This window comes from Leptodactylus fuscus, chromosome 5, assembly GCF_031893055.1.
Source record: "Leptodactylus fuscus isolate aLepFus1 chromosome 5, aLepFus1.hap2, whole genome shotgun sequence".
In the NCBI taxonomy this organism is placed as follows: domain Eukaryota; kingdom Metazoa; phylum Chordata; class Amphibia; order Anura; family Leptodactylidae; genus Leptodactylus; species Leptodactylus fuscus.
The window spans coordinates 34,443,152-34,464,932 of NC_134269.1; the positions used below are offsets into that span (position 1 = coordinate 34,443,152).

The 21,781-nt window shown below is 37.3% G+C and overlaps 1 protein-coding gene across 1 annotated transcript in view; it reads left to right on the top strand.

Annotated features, from left to right (window-relative positions):
- The window catches only part of LOC142204483 (zinc metalloproteinase-disintegrin-like VLAIP-B), a 71,313-nt gene that overhangs the window by 1,951 nt on the left and 47,581 nt on the right, over positions 1 to 21,781 (top strand). The window contains exons 3-13 of the mRNA XM_075275795.1: positions 8,973 to 9,049; positions 11,287 to 11,365; positions 11,877 to 11,953; positions 12,838 to 13,018; positions 15,008 to 15,070; positions 15,179 to 15,250; positions 16,394 to 16,563; positions 17,670 to 17,754; positions 18,848 to 18,981; positions 19,292 to 19,463; positions 21,139 to 21,228. Coding sequence (XP_075131896.1) covers positions 8,973 to 9,049; positions 11,287 to 11,365; positions 11,877 to 11,953; positions 12,838 to 13,018; positions 15,008 to 15,070; positions 15,179 to 15,250; positions 16,394 to 16,563; positions 17,670 to 17,754; positions 18,848 to 18,981; positions 19,292 to 19,463; positions 21,139 to 21,228 — 1,200 coding nt within the window. The remainder of the gene's footprint in view (positions 1 to 8,972; positions 9,050 to 11,286; positions 11,366 to 11,876; positions 11,954 to 12,837; positions 13,019 to 15,007; positions 15,071 to 15,178; positions 15,251 to 16,393; positions 16,564 to 17,669; positions 17,755 to 18,847; positions 18,982 to 19,291; positions 19,464 to 21,138; positions 21,229 to 21,781) is intronic.

Here is a 21,781-nt window from a genome sequence, read left to right on the forward strand (position 1 = left end):
TACTTTTCGTCACAATAGCGCACATACGTTTGTGCCAGGACCCCCACAAAACCCAAACTCACACCACCATCTCTGCAATCTCACACACTTTGGACCATAGCAAGCCACAAAATTCATATTGCCCTCTACAGCCTCGCCCCTAACCCCACACAATCTCGTATACATATACTTTACCACTTTGCCCCTCACCTTAACGATACTCCAGGAGGCTCTCTTTAACGCTCCGGAGCAGCCATGTTTGCCCCCACCGCTCTGACAATCCGCGACACCGCCCACCCATGTCAATACCCCTAGGTGGTCTAATAAATGCAAAAAAAAAGTTTAAAAAAAAGTAAAAAAATATAAAAACAAATAAAAAGGATTAAAAATTCAAATCACCCCCCTTTCCCTAGAACACATATAAAAGTAGTTAAAAACTGTGAAACACATACATGTTAGGTATCCCCATGTCCGAAATCGCCCGCTCTACAAAGCTATACAAATATTTTTCCTGTTCGGTAAACGCCGTAGCGGGAAAAATGGTCAAAAGTGCCAAACCGCCATTTTTTCACTGTTTTGATTCTGATAAAAATTTGAATAAAAAGTGATCAAAGCAATAACATTTCCCGAAAATGGTAGAACTACAAAGTACACCCGACCCCGCAAAAAAGACACCCTATACATCCCCGTACACGCATGTATAAAAAAGTTACGGCTGTCGGAATATGGCGACTTTTCAAAAAATAATTTTTTAACACAGTTTTGGATTTTTTTAAGGGGTCAAAATGTAAATAAAACCATATAAATTTGGTATCCCCGGCATCGTAACGAAACACAGAATACAGGGGACATGTCATTTTAGTTGCACAGTGAACGCCGTAAAACCAAAGCCCGCAAAAACCACCCCATTCTGAATTTTTTCCCTGCTTCCCAGTACATTATATAGAATAAATAATGGCGGCATCATAAAGAAAAATTTGTCCCAGGAAAAATTAAGACCTCATATGGCTCTGGGAGCGGAGAAATAAAAAAGTTATGGGGTTTAGAAGGAGGGGAGTCAAAAACGAAAATCAAAAAATGCCATTGGCAGGAAAGGGTTAACTTCAAATACTTCTGTCCCAAAGTCACTATGTAAAGTTTATACCAACACCGTATATATAGCAGCTCAAATACAAATTAACTTCAACACAAAAGTCTCACGTATTCTCAGAATTACAGAAAAAACAAGATACAAACTTACATTTCATATCCCAGACCTTATACACACTACGAAAACCTTACCCACGCCTGTATATACCCACTGCTACAATCACCGCAGACGAAGTCGCGGGTACCAGCTAGTATTGTATATCTGCTTTATATCAACCTATCTGCTTATTTAATTTAGATCAGTATTTTTCCTATCTATCTATCTATCTATCTATTATCTGTCTATCTAAACTAATATCTATCTATTTATTTATCATCTATCTATCTGTCTATCCATCCATATCTATCCTATCTATCTATCTATCTATCTAACTATCTCCTATCTATCTATCTATCTATCTATCTCCTATCTATCTATCTATCTATCTATCTATCTATCTCCTATCTATCTATCTCCTATCTATCTATCTCTCTCCTATCTATCTCCTATCTATCTATCTAACTATCTCCTATCTATCTATCTATCTATCTATCTATCTATCTATCTATCATCTATCTATCTCTCACCTATCTATCTATCTATCTATCTATCTATCTATCTCTCTCCTATCTATCTATCTCCTATCTATCTATCTATCTATCTATCTATCTATCATCTATCTATCTCTCATCTATCTATCTATCTATCTATCTATCTATCTATCTATCTCTCTCCTATCTATCTATCTCCTATCTATCTATCTATCTATCTATCTATCTATCTCCTATCTATCTATCTCCTATCTATCTATCTATCTCTCTCCTATCTATCTCCTATCTATCTATCTAACCATCTCCTATCTATCTATCTATCTATCTATCTATCTATCTCCTATCTATCTATCTATCTATCTATCTATCTATCTATCTATCATCTATCTATCTCTCATCTATCTATCTATCTATCTATCTATCTATCTATCTCCTATCTATCTATCTATCTTCTATCTATCTATCTATCTATCTATCTATCTATCATCTATCTATCTCTCTCCTATCTATCTCTCTCCTATCTATCTATCTATCTATCTATCTATCTATCTATCTCTCTCCTATCTATCTATCTATCTATCTATCTATTTCCTATCTATCTATCTATCTATCTATCTATCTATCTATCTCCTATCTATCTATCTATCTATCTATCTATCTATCTATCTCCTATCTATCTATCTATCTTCTATCTATCTATCTATCTATCTATCTATCTATCTATCTCCTATCTATCTATCTATCTATCTTCTATCTATCTATCTATCTATCTATCTATCTCCTATCTATCTATCTATCTATCTATCTATCATCTATCTATCTATCTATCTATCTATCTATCTCCTATCTATCTATCTATCTATCATCTATCTATCTCTTATCTATCTATCTATCTATCTATCTATCTATCTCCTATCTATCTATCTATCTATCTATCTATCTATCTATCTATCTCCTATCTATCTATCTATCTATCTATCTATCTATCTATCTCCTATCTATCTATCTATCTATCTATCTATCTATCTCCTATCTATCTATCTATCTATCTATCTATCTATCTCCTATCTATCTATCTATCTATCTATCTATCTATCTCTCTCCTATCTATCTCCTATCTATCTATCTAACCATCTCCTATCTATCTATCTATCTATCTATCTATCTATCTATCTCCTATCTATCTATCTATCTATCTATCTATCTATCTATCTATCTATCATCTATCTATCTCTCATCTATCTATCTATCTATCTATCTATCTATCTATCTCCTATCTATCTATCTATCTTCTATCTATCTATCTATCTATCTATCTATCTATCTATCATCTATCTATCTCTCTCCTATCTATCTCTCTCCTATCTATCTATCTATCTATCTATCTATCTATCATCTATCTATCTCTCACCTATCTATCTATCTATCTATCTATCTATCATCTATCTATCTCTCACCTATCTATCTATCTATCTATCTATCTATCATCTATCTATCTCTCTCCTATCTATCTCTCTCCTATCTATCTATCTATCTATCTATCTATCTATCATCTATCTATCTCTCACCTATCTATCTATCTATCTATCTATCTATCTATCTCTCTCCTATCTATCTATCTCCTATCTATCTATCTATCTATCTATCTATCATCTATCTATCTCTCATCTATCTATCTATCTATCTATCTATCTATCTATCTATCTATCTCTCTCCTATCTATCTATCTCCTATCTATCTATCTATCTATCTATCTATCTATCTCCTATCTATCTATCTCCTATCTATCTATCTATCTCTCTCCTATCTATCTCCTATCTATCTATCTAACCATCTCCTATCTATCTATCTATCTATCTATCTATCTATCTATCTCCTATCTATCTATCTATCTATCTATCTATCTATCATCTATCTATCTCTCATCTATCTATCTATCTATCTATCTATCTATCTATCTATCTCCTATCTATCTATCTATCTTCTATCTATCTATCTATCTATCTATCTATCTATCTATCATCTATCTATCTCTCTCCTATCTATCTCTCTCCTATCTATCTATCTATCTATCTATCTATCTATCTCTCTCCTATCTATCTATCTATCTATCTATCTATTTCCTATCTATCTATCTATCTATCTATCTATCTATCTATCTATCTATCTCCTATCTATCTATCTATCTATCTATCTATCTATCTATCTCCTATCTATCTATCTATCTTCTATCTATCTATCTATCTATCTATCTATCTATCTATCTATCTATCTATCTCCTATCTATCTATCTATCTATCTTCTATCTATCTATCTATCTATCTATCTCCTATCTATCTATCTATCTATCTATCTATCATCTATCTATCTATCTATCTATCTATCTATCTCCTATCTATCTATCTATCTATCATCTATCTATCTCTTATCTATCTATCTATCTATCTATCTATCTATCTATCTCCTATCTATCTATCTATCTATCTATCTATCTATCTCCTATCTATCTATCTATCTATCTATCTATCTATCTATCTCCTATCTATCTATCTATCTATCTATCTATCTATCTCCTATCTATCTATCTATCTATCTATCTATCTATCTATCTCCTATCTATCTATCTATCTATCTATCTATCTATCTCTCTCCTATCTATCTCCTATCTATCTATCTAACCATCTCCTATCTATCTATCTATCTATCTATCTATCTATCTATCTATCTCCTATCTATCTATCTATCTATCTATCTATCTATCTATCTATCTATCTATCATCTATCTATCTCTCATCTATCTATCTATCTATCTATCTATCTATCTATCTCCTATCTATCTATCTATCTTCTATCTATCTATCTATCTATCTATCTATCTATCTATCATCTATCTATCTCTCTCCTATCTATCTCTCTCCTATCTATCTATCTATCTATCTATCTATCTATCTATCTATCTATCTCTCTCCTATCTATCTATCTATCTATCTATCTATTTCCTATCTATCTATCTATCTATCTATCTATCTATCTATCTCCTATCTATCTATCTATCTATCTATCTATCTATCTCCTATCTATCTATCTATCTTCTATCTATCTATCTATCTATCTATCTATCTATCTATCTATCTATCTCCTATCTATCTATCTATCTATCTTCTATCTATCTATCTATCTATCTATCTCTTATCTATCTATCTATCTATCTATCTATCTATCTCCTATCTATCTATCTATCTATCTCCTATCTATCTATCTATCTATCTATCTATCTATCTATCTATCTATCTATCTATCATCTATCTATCTCTCTCCTATCTATCTATCTATCTATCTATCTATCTCTCTCCTATCTATCTATCTATCTATCTATCTGTCTATCTCCTATCTATCTATCTATCTATCTATCTCCTATCTATCTATCTATCTATCTATCTATCTATCTCCTATCTATCTATCTATCTATCTATCTATCTATCTATCTTCTATCTATCTATCTATCTATCTATCTCCTATCTATCTATCTCTCTCCTATCTATCTATCTATCTATCTATCTATCTATCTATCTATCTCCTATCTATCTATCTATCTATCTATCTATCTATCTATCTCCTATCTATCTATCTATCTATCTATCTATCTAGCTATCTCCTATCTATCTATCTATCTATCTCCTATCTATCTAACTATCTATCTATCTATCTATCTATCTCCTATCTATCTATCTATCTCTCTCCTATCTATCTATCTCCTATCTATCTATCTATCTATCTATCTATCTATCTATCATCTATCTATCTCTCTCCTATCTATCTATCTATCTATCTATCATCTATCTATCTATCTATCTATCTATCTCCTATCTATCTATCTATCTATCTATCTATCTATCTATCTATCTCCTATCTATCTATCTATCTATCTATCTATCTCTCTCCTATCTATCTATCTATCTATCTATCTATCTCCTATCTATCTATCTATCTATCTATCTATCTATCTTCTATCTATCTATCTATCTATCTCCTATCTATCTATCTATCTATCTATCTATCTATCTCCTATCTATCTATCTCTCTCCTATCTATCTATCTATCTATCTATCTATCTATCTCCTATCTATCTATCTATCTCCTATCTATCTATCTATCTATCTATCTATCTATCTATCTATCTATCTATCTCCTATCTATCTATCTCTCTCCTATCTATCTATCATCTATCTATCTCTCTCCTATCTATCTATCTATCTATCTATCTATCTCTCTCCTATCTATCTATCTATCTATCTATCTGTCTATCTCCTATCTATCTATCTATCTATCTATCTCCTATCTATCTATCTATCTATCTATCTATCTATCTCCTATCTATCTATCTATCTATCTATCTATCTATCTTCTATCTATCTATCTATCTATCTATCTCCTATCTATCTATCTCTCTCCTATCTATCTATCTATCTATCTATCTATCTATCTCCTATCTATCTATCTATCTATCTATCTATCTCCTATCTATCTATCTATCTATCTATCTATCTATCTAGCTATCTCCTATCTATCTATCTATCTATCTCCTATCTATCTAACTATCTATCTATCTATCTATCTCCTATCTATCTATCTATCTCTCTCCTATCTATCTATCTCCTATCTATCTATCTATCTATCTATCTATCTATCTATCTATCATCTATCTATCTCTCTCCTATCTATCTATCTATCTATCTATCATCTATCTATCTATCTATCTATCTATCTATCTATCTCCTATCTATCTATCTATCTATCTATCTATCTATCTATCTCCTATCTATCTATCTATCTATCTATCTCTCTCCTATCTATCTATCTATCTATCTATCTATCTATCTATCTCCTATCTATCTATCTATCTATCTATCTATCTTCTATCTATCTATCTATCTATCTCCTATCTATCTATCTATCTATCTATCTATCTATCTATCTCCTATCTATCTATCTCTCTCCTATCTATCTATCTATCTATCTATCTATCTATCTCCTATCTATCTATCTATCTCCTATCTATCTATCTATCTATCTATCTATCTATCTATCTATCTAGCTATCTCCTATCTATCTATCTATCTATCTATCATCTATCTATCTATCTATCTATCTATCTCCTATCTATCTAACTATCTATCTATCTATCTATCTATCTATCTCCTATCTATCTATCTATCTATCTATCTATCTATCTCCTAACTATCTATCTATCTATCTATCTATCTATCTATCTATCTCTCTCCTATCTATCTATCTCCTATCTATCTATCTATCTATCTATCTATCTATCTATCATCTATCTATCTATCTCTCTCCTATCTATCTATCTATCTATCTATCTATCTATCTCTCTCCTATCTATCTATCTATCTATCTATCTATCTATCTATCTCCTATCTATCTATCTATCTATCTATCTCCTATCTATCTATCTATCTATCTATCTATCTCCTATCTATCTATCTATCTATCTATCTATCTCCTATCTATCTATCTATCTATCTATCTATCTATCTCCTATCTATCTATCTATCTATCTATCTATCTCTCTCCTATCTATCTATCTATCTATCTATCTATCTATCTATCATCTATCTATCTATCTATCTATCTATCTATCATCTATCTATCTCTCATCTATCTATCTATCTATCTATCTATCTCCTATCTATCTATCTCCTATCTATCTATCTATCTATCTATCTCCTATCTATCTATCTATCTATCTATCTATCTATCTATCTCCTATCTATCTATCTATCTATCTATCTATCTATCTCCTATCTATCTATCTATCTCCTATCTATCTATCTATCTATCTATCTCCTATCTATCTATCTATCTATCTATCTATCTATCTATCTATCTCCTATCTATCTATCTATCTATCTATCTATCTCCTATCTATCTATCTATCTATCTATCTATCTATCTATCTCCTATCTATCTATCTCCTATCTATCTATCTATCTATCTATCTATCTATCTATCTCTCTCCTATCTATCTATCTATCTATCTATCTATCTATCTATCTATCTCTTTATCTCTTATCTATCTATCTACAGTATCTATCTAGCTATCTATCATCTATCTATCTATCTATCTATCTATCTATCTATCATCTATCTATCTATCTATCTATCTATCTATCTATCTCCTATCTATCTATCTATCTATCTATCTATCTATCTCCTATCTATCTAGCTATCTATCTCTTATCTATCTATCTATCTATCTATCTATCTATCTATATTCTATCTATCTATCTATCATCTATCTATCTATCTCATATCTATCTATCTATCTATCTATCTATCTCCTATCTATCTATCTATCTATCTATCTATCTATCTATCTCATATCTATCTATCTATCTATCTATCTATCTATCTATCTATCTCCTATCTATCTATCTATCTATCTATCTATCTCCTATCTGTCTATCTATCTATCTATCTATCTAATCCAATATCTATCTATCTATCTATCTATCTATCTATCTATCTATCTCCTATCTATCTATCTATCTATCTATCTATCTATCTATCTATCTCTTATCTATCTATCTACAGTATCTATCTATCTATCTATCTATCTATCTATCTATCTATCTATCTATCTCCTATCTATCTATCTATCTATCTATCTATCTATCTATCTATCTCCTATCTGTCTGTCTATCTATCTATCTATCTATCTATCTATCTATCTATCTATCTATCTACAGTATCTATCTATCTATCTATCTATCTATCTATCTATCTATCTATCTATCTATCTATCTATCTATCTATCTATCTGTCTCCTATCTATATGTACTTCAGAATGATTAGCCTCATGCATGTTGTGCAGCACTGCAGGGTATTGTAGCTTCATACTGATCACATAAATGGGGTGGAACTGTAATACCCGGTATTTTCCCTACAATAGTAAGTAGACATTATGCTTGTAGGTGGACCAAGGTAAACAATATAAAATCCGTATGACCTGTACAAGCACTGCAGTCTCTTCAAACCAATCTATGGTCTTGTTTAAGTGACTGTCCACATATACAGATATATTTCTGGTCCCGTGCAGTGAGAGGCGCTGCTTGTAACTACTGTGTATTCTGGGCAATAGAATAAGGTCCAAAAATGCCCCCCCCCCATTATTATGGGATAACTTAATAAGGTATTTGATATTAGGTGTTTCATGTATTGAGATGACTATATTTCGCCGTCACGTCTGCACTATTTCTCAGTCAGTCACGTACATGTGCTTCTCCTCTCTGCAGAGCGACTATCCAGACCTGGTACAATATGGCCTAGAAGTGAATGGACAACCAGTGGTCCTTCATCTAGAAAAAACTGAGTGAGTGTCCTCTGTATGTCCACAATGGGCTATTTACTGTATATTTGCTCACAATGTCATTGCAGAAGTTTTACGTATTACGGTATCTTAATATTCTGATGGATATCAACAGCTATTAAATGGTCACTCATTTTTCAACAAACTTTGGATAGTTATATAGTTAGAACGGGGGAACAAAGACATATGTCCATCAAGTTCAACCAGGGGGTGGGAGAGGACATGACATTCTAAATTCTTCCATAGCTATCAATGCTATTTAGCTCTAAAAAGACATATAAATCTTTTTTTGAAGCTGTCACTGCTGTAACCAGCTCCTGGGCTAGACTATTCTACAGATATACAGTCCTTTCGGCTCTTGGATAAATCTTTTTTCCCCAGATGGAGAGGGAGACCCCTTGTCCTCTGAGGAAATTTTCCATGGAACAGTTTTCGCCATATTTCTTTTATGGGCCATTTATATATTTACAGTCCTATGAAAAAGTTTGGGCACCCCTATTAATCTTAATCATTTTTTGTTCTAAATATTTTGGTGTTTGCAACAGCCATTTCAGTTTGATATATCTAATAACTGATGGACACAGTAATATTTCAGGATTGAAATGAGGTTTATTGTACTAACAGAAAATGTGCAATATGCATTAAACCAAAATTTGACCGGTGCAAAAGTATGGGCACCCTTATCATTTTATTGATTTGAATTCCCCTAACTACTTTTTACTGACTTACTGAAGCACAAAATTGGTTTTGTAACCTCAGTGAGCTTTGAACTTCATAGCCAGATGTATCCAATCATAAGAAAAGGTATTTAAGGTGGCCAATTGCAAGTTGATCTCCTATTTGAATCTCCTCTGAAGAGTGGCATCATGGGCTACTCAAAACAACTCTCAAATGATCTGAAAACAAAGATTGTTCAACATAGTTGTTCAGGGGAAGGATACAAAAAGTTGTCTCAGAGATTTAACCTGTCAGTTTCCACTGTGAGGAACATAGTAAGGAAATGGAAGACCACAGGGACAGTTCTTGTTAAGCCCAGAAGTGGCAGGCCAAGAAAAATATCAGAAAGGCAGAGAAGAAGAATGGTGAGAACAGTCAAGGACAATCCACAGACCACCTCCAAAGAGCTGCAGCATCATCTTGCTGCAGATGGTGTCACTGTGCATCGGTCAACAATACAGCGCACTTTGCACAATGATAAGCTGTATGGGAGAGTGATGAGAAAGAAGCCGTTTCTGCAAGCACGCCACAAACAGAGTCGCCTGAAGTATGCAAAAGCACATTTGGACAAGCCAGCTTCATTTTGGAAACAAAAATTGAGTTGTTTGGTTATAAAAAAAGGCGTTATGCATGGCGTCCAAAAAGAAACAGCATTCCAAGAAAAACACATGCTACCCACTGTAAAATTTGGTGGAGGTTCCATCATGCTTTGGGGCTGTGTGGCCAATGCCGGCATCGGGAATCTTGTTAAAGTTGAGGGTCGCATGGATTCCACTCAGTATCAGCAGATTCTTGAGAATAATGTTCAAGAATCAGTGACGAAGTTGAAGTTACGCCGGGGATGGATATTTCAGCAAGACAATGATCCAAAACACCGCTCCAAATCCTCAGGCATTCATGCAGAGGAACAATTACAATGTTCTGGAATGGCCATCCCAGTCCCCAGACCTGAATATCATTGAACATCTGTGGGATGATTTGAAGCGGGCTGTCCATGCTCGGCGACCATCTAACTTAACTGAACTTGAATTGTTTGTCCAAATACCTTTATCCAGGATCCAGGAACTGATTAAAAGCTACAGGAAGCGACTAGAGGCTGTTATCTTTGCAAAAGGAGGATCTACTAAATATTAATGTCACTTTTCTGTTGAGGTGCCCATACTTTTGCACCGGTCAAATTTTGGTTTAATGCATATTGCACATTTTCTGTTAGTACAATAAACCTCATTTCAATCCTGAAATATTACTGTGTCCATCAGTTATTAGATATATCAAACTGAAATGGCTGTTATAAACACCAAAATATTTAGAACTAAAAATGATTAAGATTAATAGGGGTGCCCAAACTTTTTCATAGGACTGTATATAGGTTTATCATATCTGCCCTTAAACACCTCCACTCCAGACTAAACAGATTTATCTCCTTTAGTCTCTCCTCATAACTGAGGTCCTCCATGACCTTTATCAGTGTCCCTCCGTTGTACTTTTTCCAACTCAAGAAAAATCCAATTTTTTTTTTGCAGAGACTTAATTTCTGAGAATTACACAGAGACCCATTACCTGAAAGACGGTTCCCTGGTCACCACCAGCCCTGAGATAAAGGTGCGGTATATTATATTACTCTTCTGTGTATGTATGAGGCACGAACACAGGAGGTTTTCAGTGTGTGTATTTTTACATGTGGAAGGAGTCACTAATGGGAGGGCAAGAGGGGCAATCATGTCAACCCTCCCAAGAAGAACATCATGCTAGTGAAATCCAACGTGTTGGAACCATGAACCATGGCACTGCCCTCATAAACATTACATTGTCCTTTGGTCTGATCGAACATATTGGGATTTGTCAAAAACTGTGTAAGCTATTGCTAGTGGGGAGCAACGCCACAAATTTTTGGCATTGTTTTCACCTATGTTGATTAGATTCTTCCTACTCATATACACACACACAATTGGCTTGTCTTTAGTGGAAAAAGGGGAATAAATTGCTATCAAACATCCCTCGCAGTGGCTTAAATCCAGGTGGAAAGCCAACATGCAAGACCGCCACACGCAGGAGATCCTTAATTTCTTATGTGTATGGCCAGGTGACAATTTTATCTATCTGTATCTTGTAGGATCATTGCTTCTATCAAGGATATGTGAAGAATGACAGCAGTTCACAGGTCAGCCTGAGCACGTGCAATGGATTAAGGTGAGACCCAGGGGTGAATCTGACCCCCATACACTATAATACACCCTTTTGTAGCCCTCAACTCATAATTTGACCCTATTTTTTTTGGCCCACACACAGTATATGGCCTATTTTTAGCTCTCGGACAGTATATGGAACTTTTTTTTCTTGGCCCCCAGGTATATGGCCCTCTTTTTTTCTTGACACAGAGTATGTAACCCCCTTTTTCCTTGATGCCCACGCAGCATTTGGCCCCTTTTTGGCCTAATCACAGTGATATGTTACATACCACCCAACTTTCAAAGGACTGAAGGAGGGAAGGAATGTGTGACGTTAGCCCCGGCTACTTCCACTTCACCCATTACCATCCATTAATGGCTGGCATTCTTCAGCGTTGTGAAATAACATATGACAGATGTGCCCTTGGTGAGACCTATATAGCAGGAAAATATTCTGTTATAGCAGGAAAGCAACAAGTCATGAAGACACAATGAAAACTAGAAGAAAATCCGAGGCCCTTCCCTAATCTAGTAGTAATTTACAGGGATTATATTGATGCAGAAAACGCCTCGTCATACACCTTATTAATTCTCAGCTATTTTAGAGGGGTCAGTATCCTCATCTCTTGGTCATAGTGAAGAGTGGTGTGACAAAGTGTGTTTGGAGGACTTATCTTGTCCTGCATTACACAGACAACCCATTGATTTGAATTGGGGGCGCTACAGAAAAATGGCACTCTGTTTTCTCCACAGCTTACAGCTGGTTAGCATGGGGATACTGAGATTTCTTTATTGGCAAAGTCGGGATTGTCTATTGCAGAAATGTTTTTAATATTAGGAGTTATACGCATTATTTCTGGAGATGTAGAATTGATCTGAACCTGATATTGTAATATTTCCCTTTAGTGGCATTATTGCAACACAAGAAAATAAATTCTTGATTCAACCTCTGAAGATGTCTGAGCCTGGAGCGCATGCTATTTACCAGTATCAGGCCCAGGAGACTCCAGAAACCTGTGGAGTGGATGATACAAGTATCAATGAGACAATAATGACCAAGACAGACTTCTCAAGTAGTAGTCAAGAGGTGAACGAGAAGCTACAATATCTCACATCTATCTATCTATCTATCTATCTATCTATCTATCTATCTATCTATCTATCTATCTATCTATCTATCTACAGTATCTATCTATCTATCTATCTATCTATCTATCTATCTATCTATCTATCTATCTATCTATCTACAGTATCTATCTATCTATCTATCTATCTATCTATCTATCTATCTATCTATTATCTATCTATCTATCTATCTATCTATCTCCTATCTATCTATCTATCTATCTATCTATCTATCTCCTATCTATCTATCTATCTATCTGCCTATCTATCTATTATCTATCTATCTATCTATCTATCTATCTATCTAACTATCCTCATAGACATAACTGTTGGCACCACTGAAAATGAGGTATTTCTCAAAGAAAATTATTGCAATTACACATGTTTTGTTATACATATTTTAATTACATTTATTTCCTAATTGTGTAATTGCAACAACATAAAGAAATCAGAGAAAAAATACAAAAATGGGCCAAACAAAATTGTTGGCACCTTTCAAAAATTGTGTGCAAATAACTTTGTGATGGTCAGTCAAACTCAACTATGGCAAGTAACAGGTGTGGGTAATATAAAAATCACACTTGAAACCAAATACAAAAAAAGAGACGTTGACCCAATCTTTGTATTGTGTGTCTGTGTGTGCCACACTATGGAGAACAGAAAGAGGAGAAAAGAATTCTCTGAAGACATGAGAACCAAAATTGTGTAAAAATATCAACAATCTCAAGGTTACAAGCCCATCTCCAGAGATCTTCATGTTCCTTTATCCATGGTATGTAACAAAATCAAAAAAATCACAACCTATGGCACTGTAGCTAATCTCTCTGGATGTGGATGGAAGAGGAAAATCCATAAAAGGTTTCAATGCAAGATAGGCCGAATGGTGGATAAACAGTCTCGATCGAGTTCCAAAGAAATTCAAGCCGCAAGCTCAGGGCGCATCAGTGTCAGAGCAAACTATCCGTCATGAGATCCAAGCTAGACCGCAGTTTACAGCCAATATGTACTTGAATGAGGGTTGGTTCACACTAGCGCTTGTATTCCGTCCGCAAGCAGTCCGCATGGAGACCTCCCGGACGGAATACCAATGCTAATGCAAGCGCTGTGCAGTTAAGCACATGGAGCCCATAGACTATAATGGGCTCCGTGTGCTTGGCGCACACTGCCCGCACAATTCATTCATGTGGGCAGTGCGCGGCAAGCACACGGAGCCCATTATAGTCTATGGGCTCCATGTGCTTTGCAAGCACATCGCTTGCAATTGCGATTGCATTCCGTCTGGGGTGGTCTCCATACGGACTCCATGCGGACGGAATACAAGCGCTAGTGGGAACCAACCCTAAGCCAAAATCCTACTGGGAAAAGTCTTGTGGACAGATGAAACCATGATAGAGCTTTTTGGTAAAACACATCATTCTACTGTTTCCCGAAAACAGAATGAGGCCTACAAAGAAAAGAACATAGACCAGACAGTCCCATATGGTGGAGGTTCATGAACTACTTTCCTCTCCGCATGACTCGTGCGGAAACCGCACAGAAATCACACAGACCCCATTATAGTCTATTGGGTCCGTGTGCTTTCAGTGCTCACTGCTTGTCAATGTCCCCATGCGTACTCCCCAAACAGAATACCCAACACAGATGTGAACCAGGTCTTAGGCAACTTTAAACAGAGTATGGCTCTGGATCCTACTTGCTCTGTGTTCACATTTGTAGACCTATTCCGGGTCCAAGACAGGTGTGTTTATTTAGTGAACGGATTGAAAATTAGCACCAATCTGAATGAGGTCACCTAAGGAAGAATGTGTAATGTCTATGTGTAGTGCTGGTATTTAGCTATAGGACTAGGACAGACTGAACCTTCTCCCCAGGTGAAGATAAGTCTGACCAGGATAAATGATAACTCCATGATATAACATGATATTGATATTCCTCTGCTTTATCTATATAGAAACAAGAATTCCTAAAGTCAAGAAAATATATCCAACTTGTTATGGTGGCAGATAATGCTATGGTAAGTATATATATCATCTGTAACACGGCATATCTGTAACACGTAGTATATGTTATGTAACATGGATATTACATGTGCACATATTATTAATGATCTCCTTTCTTCTAGTACATTAAATATCAGCGCAAAAGTGATGAAATCCGGGAAAGGATATATGGCATTGTTAATTTTCTCAACCAGGTGAGTTACTGTAGTCATATACAGTACATATGTATGTACAGAAACACATGGGCGTAACAATCAAAATTGGGCCCCCCAGTAAACTTTTGACTTAGGCCCCCCCCCACACACACACACTGTATAGTGCTCCCTTTCCTGGCCCCCAGACAGTATTACACCCCATTTATGCACACTATAATGTCCCAAAGTGGCCTCCAGACAGTATAATGTCCCATAGTGGCCCCTTCACATGGTGAGATGTGCTATAACCACTCCTTCACACAGTATAATGTCCCACAGTGGCCCCTGCACACAGTATTATATCTCATTGTGGCCCCTGTACACAGTATTATGTCTCACTGTGGCCCCTGTACATAGTATTACGTCCCACAGTGGCCCCTGCACAGAGTATTATAACCTGCAGTGGCCCCTGTACACAGTATTATGTCCCACCGTGGTCCCTGCACATAATGACACTGGCCTGGCCCGCATGATGTCTGGGACATCACTAAAGAGTCCCGAAGACTGCCTGGAGAATGCAGAAGTGTAGGAGAGTAGAATAATGCTGTTTCTTATGTTAGCTTACATCTCCTGGGCCTCCGATCATTATACTGCAGAGTCTGAAAAGACCCCAGAATATAATAATAGTAGTATTTATTGGAGTTCATTCAAAAAAATAATCTTGCCGCGGGCCCACAGCCTTACTTACAGGTCCCCGCTCCTGCTCACAGCCACCTACGCTTCCCCTTCTTCCCTCCAGAGGGCCCCAGAGACATGATATGGGAGGCAGAAAAAGAAGCGGAGATGGCCATGAACAGGAGTGGGGACCGGTCAGTAAATAGGGCTTTTTACCTGCTGGGGTTACTTCAGCAGGTAACGGCCTATTAAAAAAAAAAGCATCCGTAGCCCGCTGGGCCCCCTAAGGTCCTGGGCCCTGTGGCCACCGCAACTGCTGCTATCGTGTATTAATGCCACTGCAGAAACCTGTTTACCGTGACCATCCTAAATGGCTCCCACTGTGATAGACCCGGTCCACCCATGCATTACATGGTCAGCCATTGGTGAATGGACAGTATGCAGTAGAATTACCCCTTTGGCGGTGGTATTTTGTGACAAATGACAGTCGCTCATCATAATACATGTCATATCTAACCCCGACCTTAGGTATATAAACCCCTAAATATTTTTGTGGCTCTAACTGGACTAGAAATTTGGAGCAATGGAGACCAGTTTGAAGTGGTTAGAAATGCAGGTGTGGATCTAGGGCGATTCTCCGAATGGAGGCAGAAAACATTGTTACCTCGAAAACCTCATGACAACGCTCAGTTCCTAACGTAAGTCTAAAATCTGGAATCTGTGAGAATGTTTATGGGGCAGTTTTCAAATCTGGGTAAATTTGGTGAGGTGCAGTTTATTAAATGGGAAATTTTGGTTATGTTGAATCTTTTCATGTTACATTCTCCATTCACATTCATAGCGTTGCTTTAAAAAAAAAAAAAAAAAATGGTTGCCCTTGTATACAGACAACATATCTTCAGTGTGTTGTCAGACGTGTTCTGTATAAGTGTGTCTGAGCTCCCATAAGGCACTGCTGTCTGGGAACAGGAAAAAATGCAGAATCAGATTACTAGTAGATATGAATGATAAGGAGACAGTATGTATTCCAACATAAGTAAGAGCAAGGAAGATACGCAAAGATACTCAATACTATTTCTAAATTTTATTTTCAGAGTTTGATTTTCCCCTTGAGGGCTAGTTCGCACGGGACAAAATGGTCAGGATTTTGACGCGGAATCCGCGTCAAAATCCTGCCGCCTCCCATTGAAATTAATAAGAGCCAGTCATTTCCTTTTTCCGTGAGCGGTTTGTTACCGCTCGCGGAAAAAAGAAGCTAGCTGCCCTTTCTTCAGGCGGATTCCGCGGCTGATTCAGCCCCGGCGTCCGCCTCGCAACACCACCCTCCAGACTAGGCCCATTCACTTGAGCCTAATCCGGAGCGGATAGCCGCGACAGGATGCCAGTGCACTGCACCGGCATCCCATCATGGCAGCCGTGGCAGAATGTGTTCACGCGGAACCCCGTGTGAACTAGCCCTAAGGGGAGTCTGTCACCATACCCCAGCATATCAACCCAGCCCCATAGATAGATGGGTTAGGATCACCTGAATCAAATGGTATATTCCACTTATGCCTCTACAAAGTTACTGTTTTTGTGAATATGCAAATGAGCTCTTATCTATTTGGAACAATGGCTACGTTCTCATTGCTCTGAAGAGCTCATTTGCATATTGTTTATTCTTCAGTATATTGGCGACAGAGGGATAGTTAGTTCTGGTGATGATAACTAATCTATCTGCAGTGCGGGATTTTGGTGACAGATTCCCATTCATTTATACCATGTATAAGAGCAGTCTCACAGTTTTCCACCTTGTGTTTCTCAGGGCCATTGATTTTGAAGGCAGTACCGTGGGCGTTGCCTTCATGAGAAGCATGTGTAAAGCTGCCCATTCCATAGCAGTTGTACAGGTAAGGCATATATTATTAGAAAATACATTACTTATTAAAAAAAAAAAAAAAAAACCTCCCTCTTTTATTGCCCATGCCCAATAAACTGAAACTTGTTAAAGTATAAAGGTATAAAATATATTTGATATATGTATATACCCTGGCAGTCTAGTTCCCCTTAGCTCAAACAGCACAGGGGCGTCCCCTGTGCTGTCCAAAAACTCTCCAGGAAAATGGCCGACAGCCATGTGCAGTCGACGCTTTTGGATGAAGGACCGGCCAATGACCCAGTGAAGAGGCGGTCTGGAGAAGAAGGCAGAGGGTTTGCTGGAGAGTTTTTGGACAGCACAGATGAAGCCCCCAGTGCTGTCTGAAAGCTTATTTACATATGGAAGAAATAAGAAATTTCTCAGGAACTGCGGCACAGATCAGCAAAAGAAAGGTAGGAGAAGAATAACCTTTCTTAAGGCTATTCCGAGGTGTACTTAGTTAAAAAAGAGATTCTAATGATAGAATCTTCTTCAGTTCTTGCAAGGGTTCACAGCTTGAGTTTGTGCTCCTGTTCCTTATTGATTATCTGTGTACTGACCTTGGCTTGTTTCTCGACTTTGTTACTGACTCCGTTCCTGCCCTGCTGATCTGCAGTGTATGACCCTTCGGCTTTCCACTTGACTATGCTTTTGCTTGACTCTTTGGTGCTTCACACCGGTGTCTCTCTTGCCTTTGGGTCAGCTGCCACCTATAGAAGGACTACCCCTAGAGGTAGCAATATGGTGGTCCCCTGCAGCAAAGACCAGTCCCTGTACAGTGGTTTAAGGGTGAAAACAAGAGGACCACTTAGAAGGCACCCTCAGGAGTAGCCCAAAGTCATACCAATTGGGTCCACAATCCACTGTCTGTGACATCCAGTAATGGAGGGAGGTTAAATTCCTCTCACAACCAATGGACGGAGAAAGTTAATATCTAGGGTGCCCAATTCTTGACATTCTGTGATTTCCGGAGGTGAAAGTGACATTACTCCATCCTATAATATTCCAAATTTACTTATTATCTAATATTACTGTTGTGTAAAGTGTCAACCTCATATCATCAGGTTTTAATATTATGTTCCCAGGATCACAAATCTAATTATATTCTTGTTGCCGCAACTGTTGCTCATGAAATGGGACACAACCTGGGAATGAAACACAATTATCATTGCCACTGTCCAGCCGAATCTTGTATCATGGCTCCAAGGTGGGTACATTTGTTCCCATACACGTAGAGTAACTGAACCTGCTGACTTTCTTGTTAATGGTCTATTATCTAATATTTATGGGATTCTCTTTACGCTACCCCTACAGATAATGATAGGGGAAAGAAGTATCAGACTTGTTCAATTGTTGAATTTCATCAAGCCCGCTCCTTTTGTTTGTAGGGGAGATAGACAGCTGTGTGAGATTTCTGGCAGCGGCTTAATCCCCTCTCCCTATTTCGGAACACATAGGAAATACCCTCTTATCTGTAGTAAATATCTCACTGGTGCAATTGCCTCTTTCTCCACAAACAGAGGTTCTAGCGTCCGAAGAATCTTCAGCTCCTGTAGTCAGCAAGACTATCAGAACTTCATCTTGAGTTATATGCCTCTATGTATGAAGGACAGGCCAATGAAGGAGGAAATCCTGTCCGATCCTGTGTGTGGTAATAATTTCACAGAAAGAGGAGAGGAGTGTGACTGCGGCATGGAGGAGGTAACTAAGTCTTTGTCTCCCTACTGTCAGTGCTCCTATTACATTATTGACTCTATAACGTCTTTTCTGTAAGGGCCCCTTCACACGGCGTAAGCGCTCAGCTCATTCCGAGCCGTACACGCGAGCGCTTCTAAACACTTCCCATTCACTTCAATGGGAGCACGCGTAAAGCCGGCTTTACGAGCGCTCCCATTGAAGTGAATGGGAAGTGTTTAGAAGCGCTCGCGTGTACGGCTCAGAATGAGCCGAGCGCTTACGCCATGTGAAGGGGCCCAATCCCATTGCCTGGAAGCTCTATGCCCGGCGGACTCCCAGCTGACTAGTCCACCTACCCAGCTACAACTGCTCCATTTCCATCACACCAACTGCCACCAGGAACTCCACCTACACTTGTACAGAGCTCCGACCTCCACCTAACAAAAACAGCATAGCAAACCATAGCACACAACCCACTCACCTATTTGTCGATCCAGGAAAAATCCTCCCATGAGTCCTGGTGCATGGGAACCAAGCCTCTCGGTTAGAGGTAAACATAAGTCCAAAAGTATTGACTATGTAGCCAGCATCCAAAAGGAATCAAACTTTGACTTTTTTTTAGATGGTGGCTACACAGTCACTACTTTCCACTCCACTCCATCAGAAAAGTGTCCATATTTACCCCTTAAAGATTCAAAAAAAGTCAAAAAGTCATGCCCCATTTTTCAAAATCGACATGTGTCACTTTGTGGCAATAACTTTGACATTCTTTAACTTAACCATATGATTCTGAGATTGTTTTTTCGTGACACGCTGTACTTCATGTCAGTGATAAACATTGATCAATAATTTTTTGCATTTATTTATATAAAAAAATAGGAAATTTGGAAACATTTGCAGTTTTTTAAATGCTAAATGCTCTGCCATACCACCCATTAATAAATATTATCTGCCATATATCTGCTATATAAAATTGTCCTTTAATCTATTTTGGATGTTAGAAGGCTTACAAGTGTAACAGCGATTTTACAGATTTACAAGAAAATTTCACAAACCCATTTGTTACAGACCACTTTAGTTCTGAAGGGCCTTTATAAAAATATTAGTAACTTCCCATAAATCAAAAAATTTAAAAAAATAAAATAAAAAATGAAATGTGATCAGTGTGACGTTTGGACATGTCTAATGATTCTGATTGGTATATTAGAGGATCATATCCTTGGAATACCTTATAATGACAGTAATACACTGAGACACTTTGGTTAAATTAAAAAAATCTAGAAATGTGTTTATGACATTGCTCATATTACACGGACAGCCCATTGATTTGAACAGAACGGCGTAATACTTAACTTCTCCTGTGGGGGTGCTGCAGGAAAATTGAACACTTGCTGCTGGATTGTAATTTACAGATGATCACTGTGGGTTCACAGATTAGGAAAACTAGTAACAAAAAGAAAAAATTGGCAAAAGCAGACAACCCCTTTAACTGTGTAAAAAACTTCAAAGTTATGGAAAGATCTTGTAAAGTCTTTCTTAAGGTATTATACATGTAAGATAAATCTTTGGGGTGGTCGTTATAGTTAGTGCATGATCACGTTTATTTCCATGATCATATAACATCATCTCATGATCACAATGTCTACTTTAGGAAATATTTTGGGTACAGGGGTAACCATCTATCTCCTTGACATTGTAGGAATGTACTGACAAGTGCTGTGATGCTGCCACCTGCAAACTGAAAGAAGGTGCCCAGTGCAATGAGGGTGAATGCTGCTCCGACTGTAAGGTGAGTTATATCTCACAGCTAGTCTATGCTTCTGTATCAGGTTATCTTCCCTCGTTGAGGACCAGACATTTTTTAGTTTTTTTGGTACATGCGGTTCTAAAGGCTGTTACATTTTTTTTCCTTTGGATTATTCAAGTAATTTTTGCATCTTTTTTCGGTAATAAATAGGGCTTTGTTTTTATGTTTTTATTTTTCCAGGTTTTTTAAAACTTTTAACTCCTTCCCAACATCCACCATAATAGTACGGTGGATGCCGGGTATTTAAATATGGTGGCCTCTCAAGAGCAGAGCAGCTGCCATAGCTGCCGGGTCTCTGCTGTATTATACAGCAGACACCTGACACTAATGATGATCGTGGGCATTAAGCCCCTCTGGCACCTTAGTCAAAGCTCACCGAGGCGCCATTTTGCCAGGAATCACCGGCACCTGGAGCTAGATCCGGGGACGGCGTCCCAATGGCATGACATTCGGGAGCTTATTGAATGCTCCCAGGCTTGTCTGCCATTTACTTCTATTGCAGGCTGCAATGAAATTTTTTTGCATTTAAGCTATA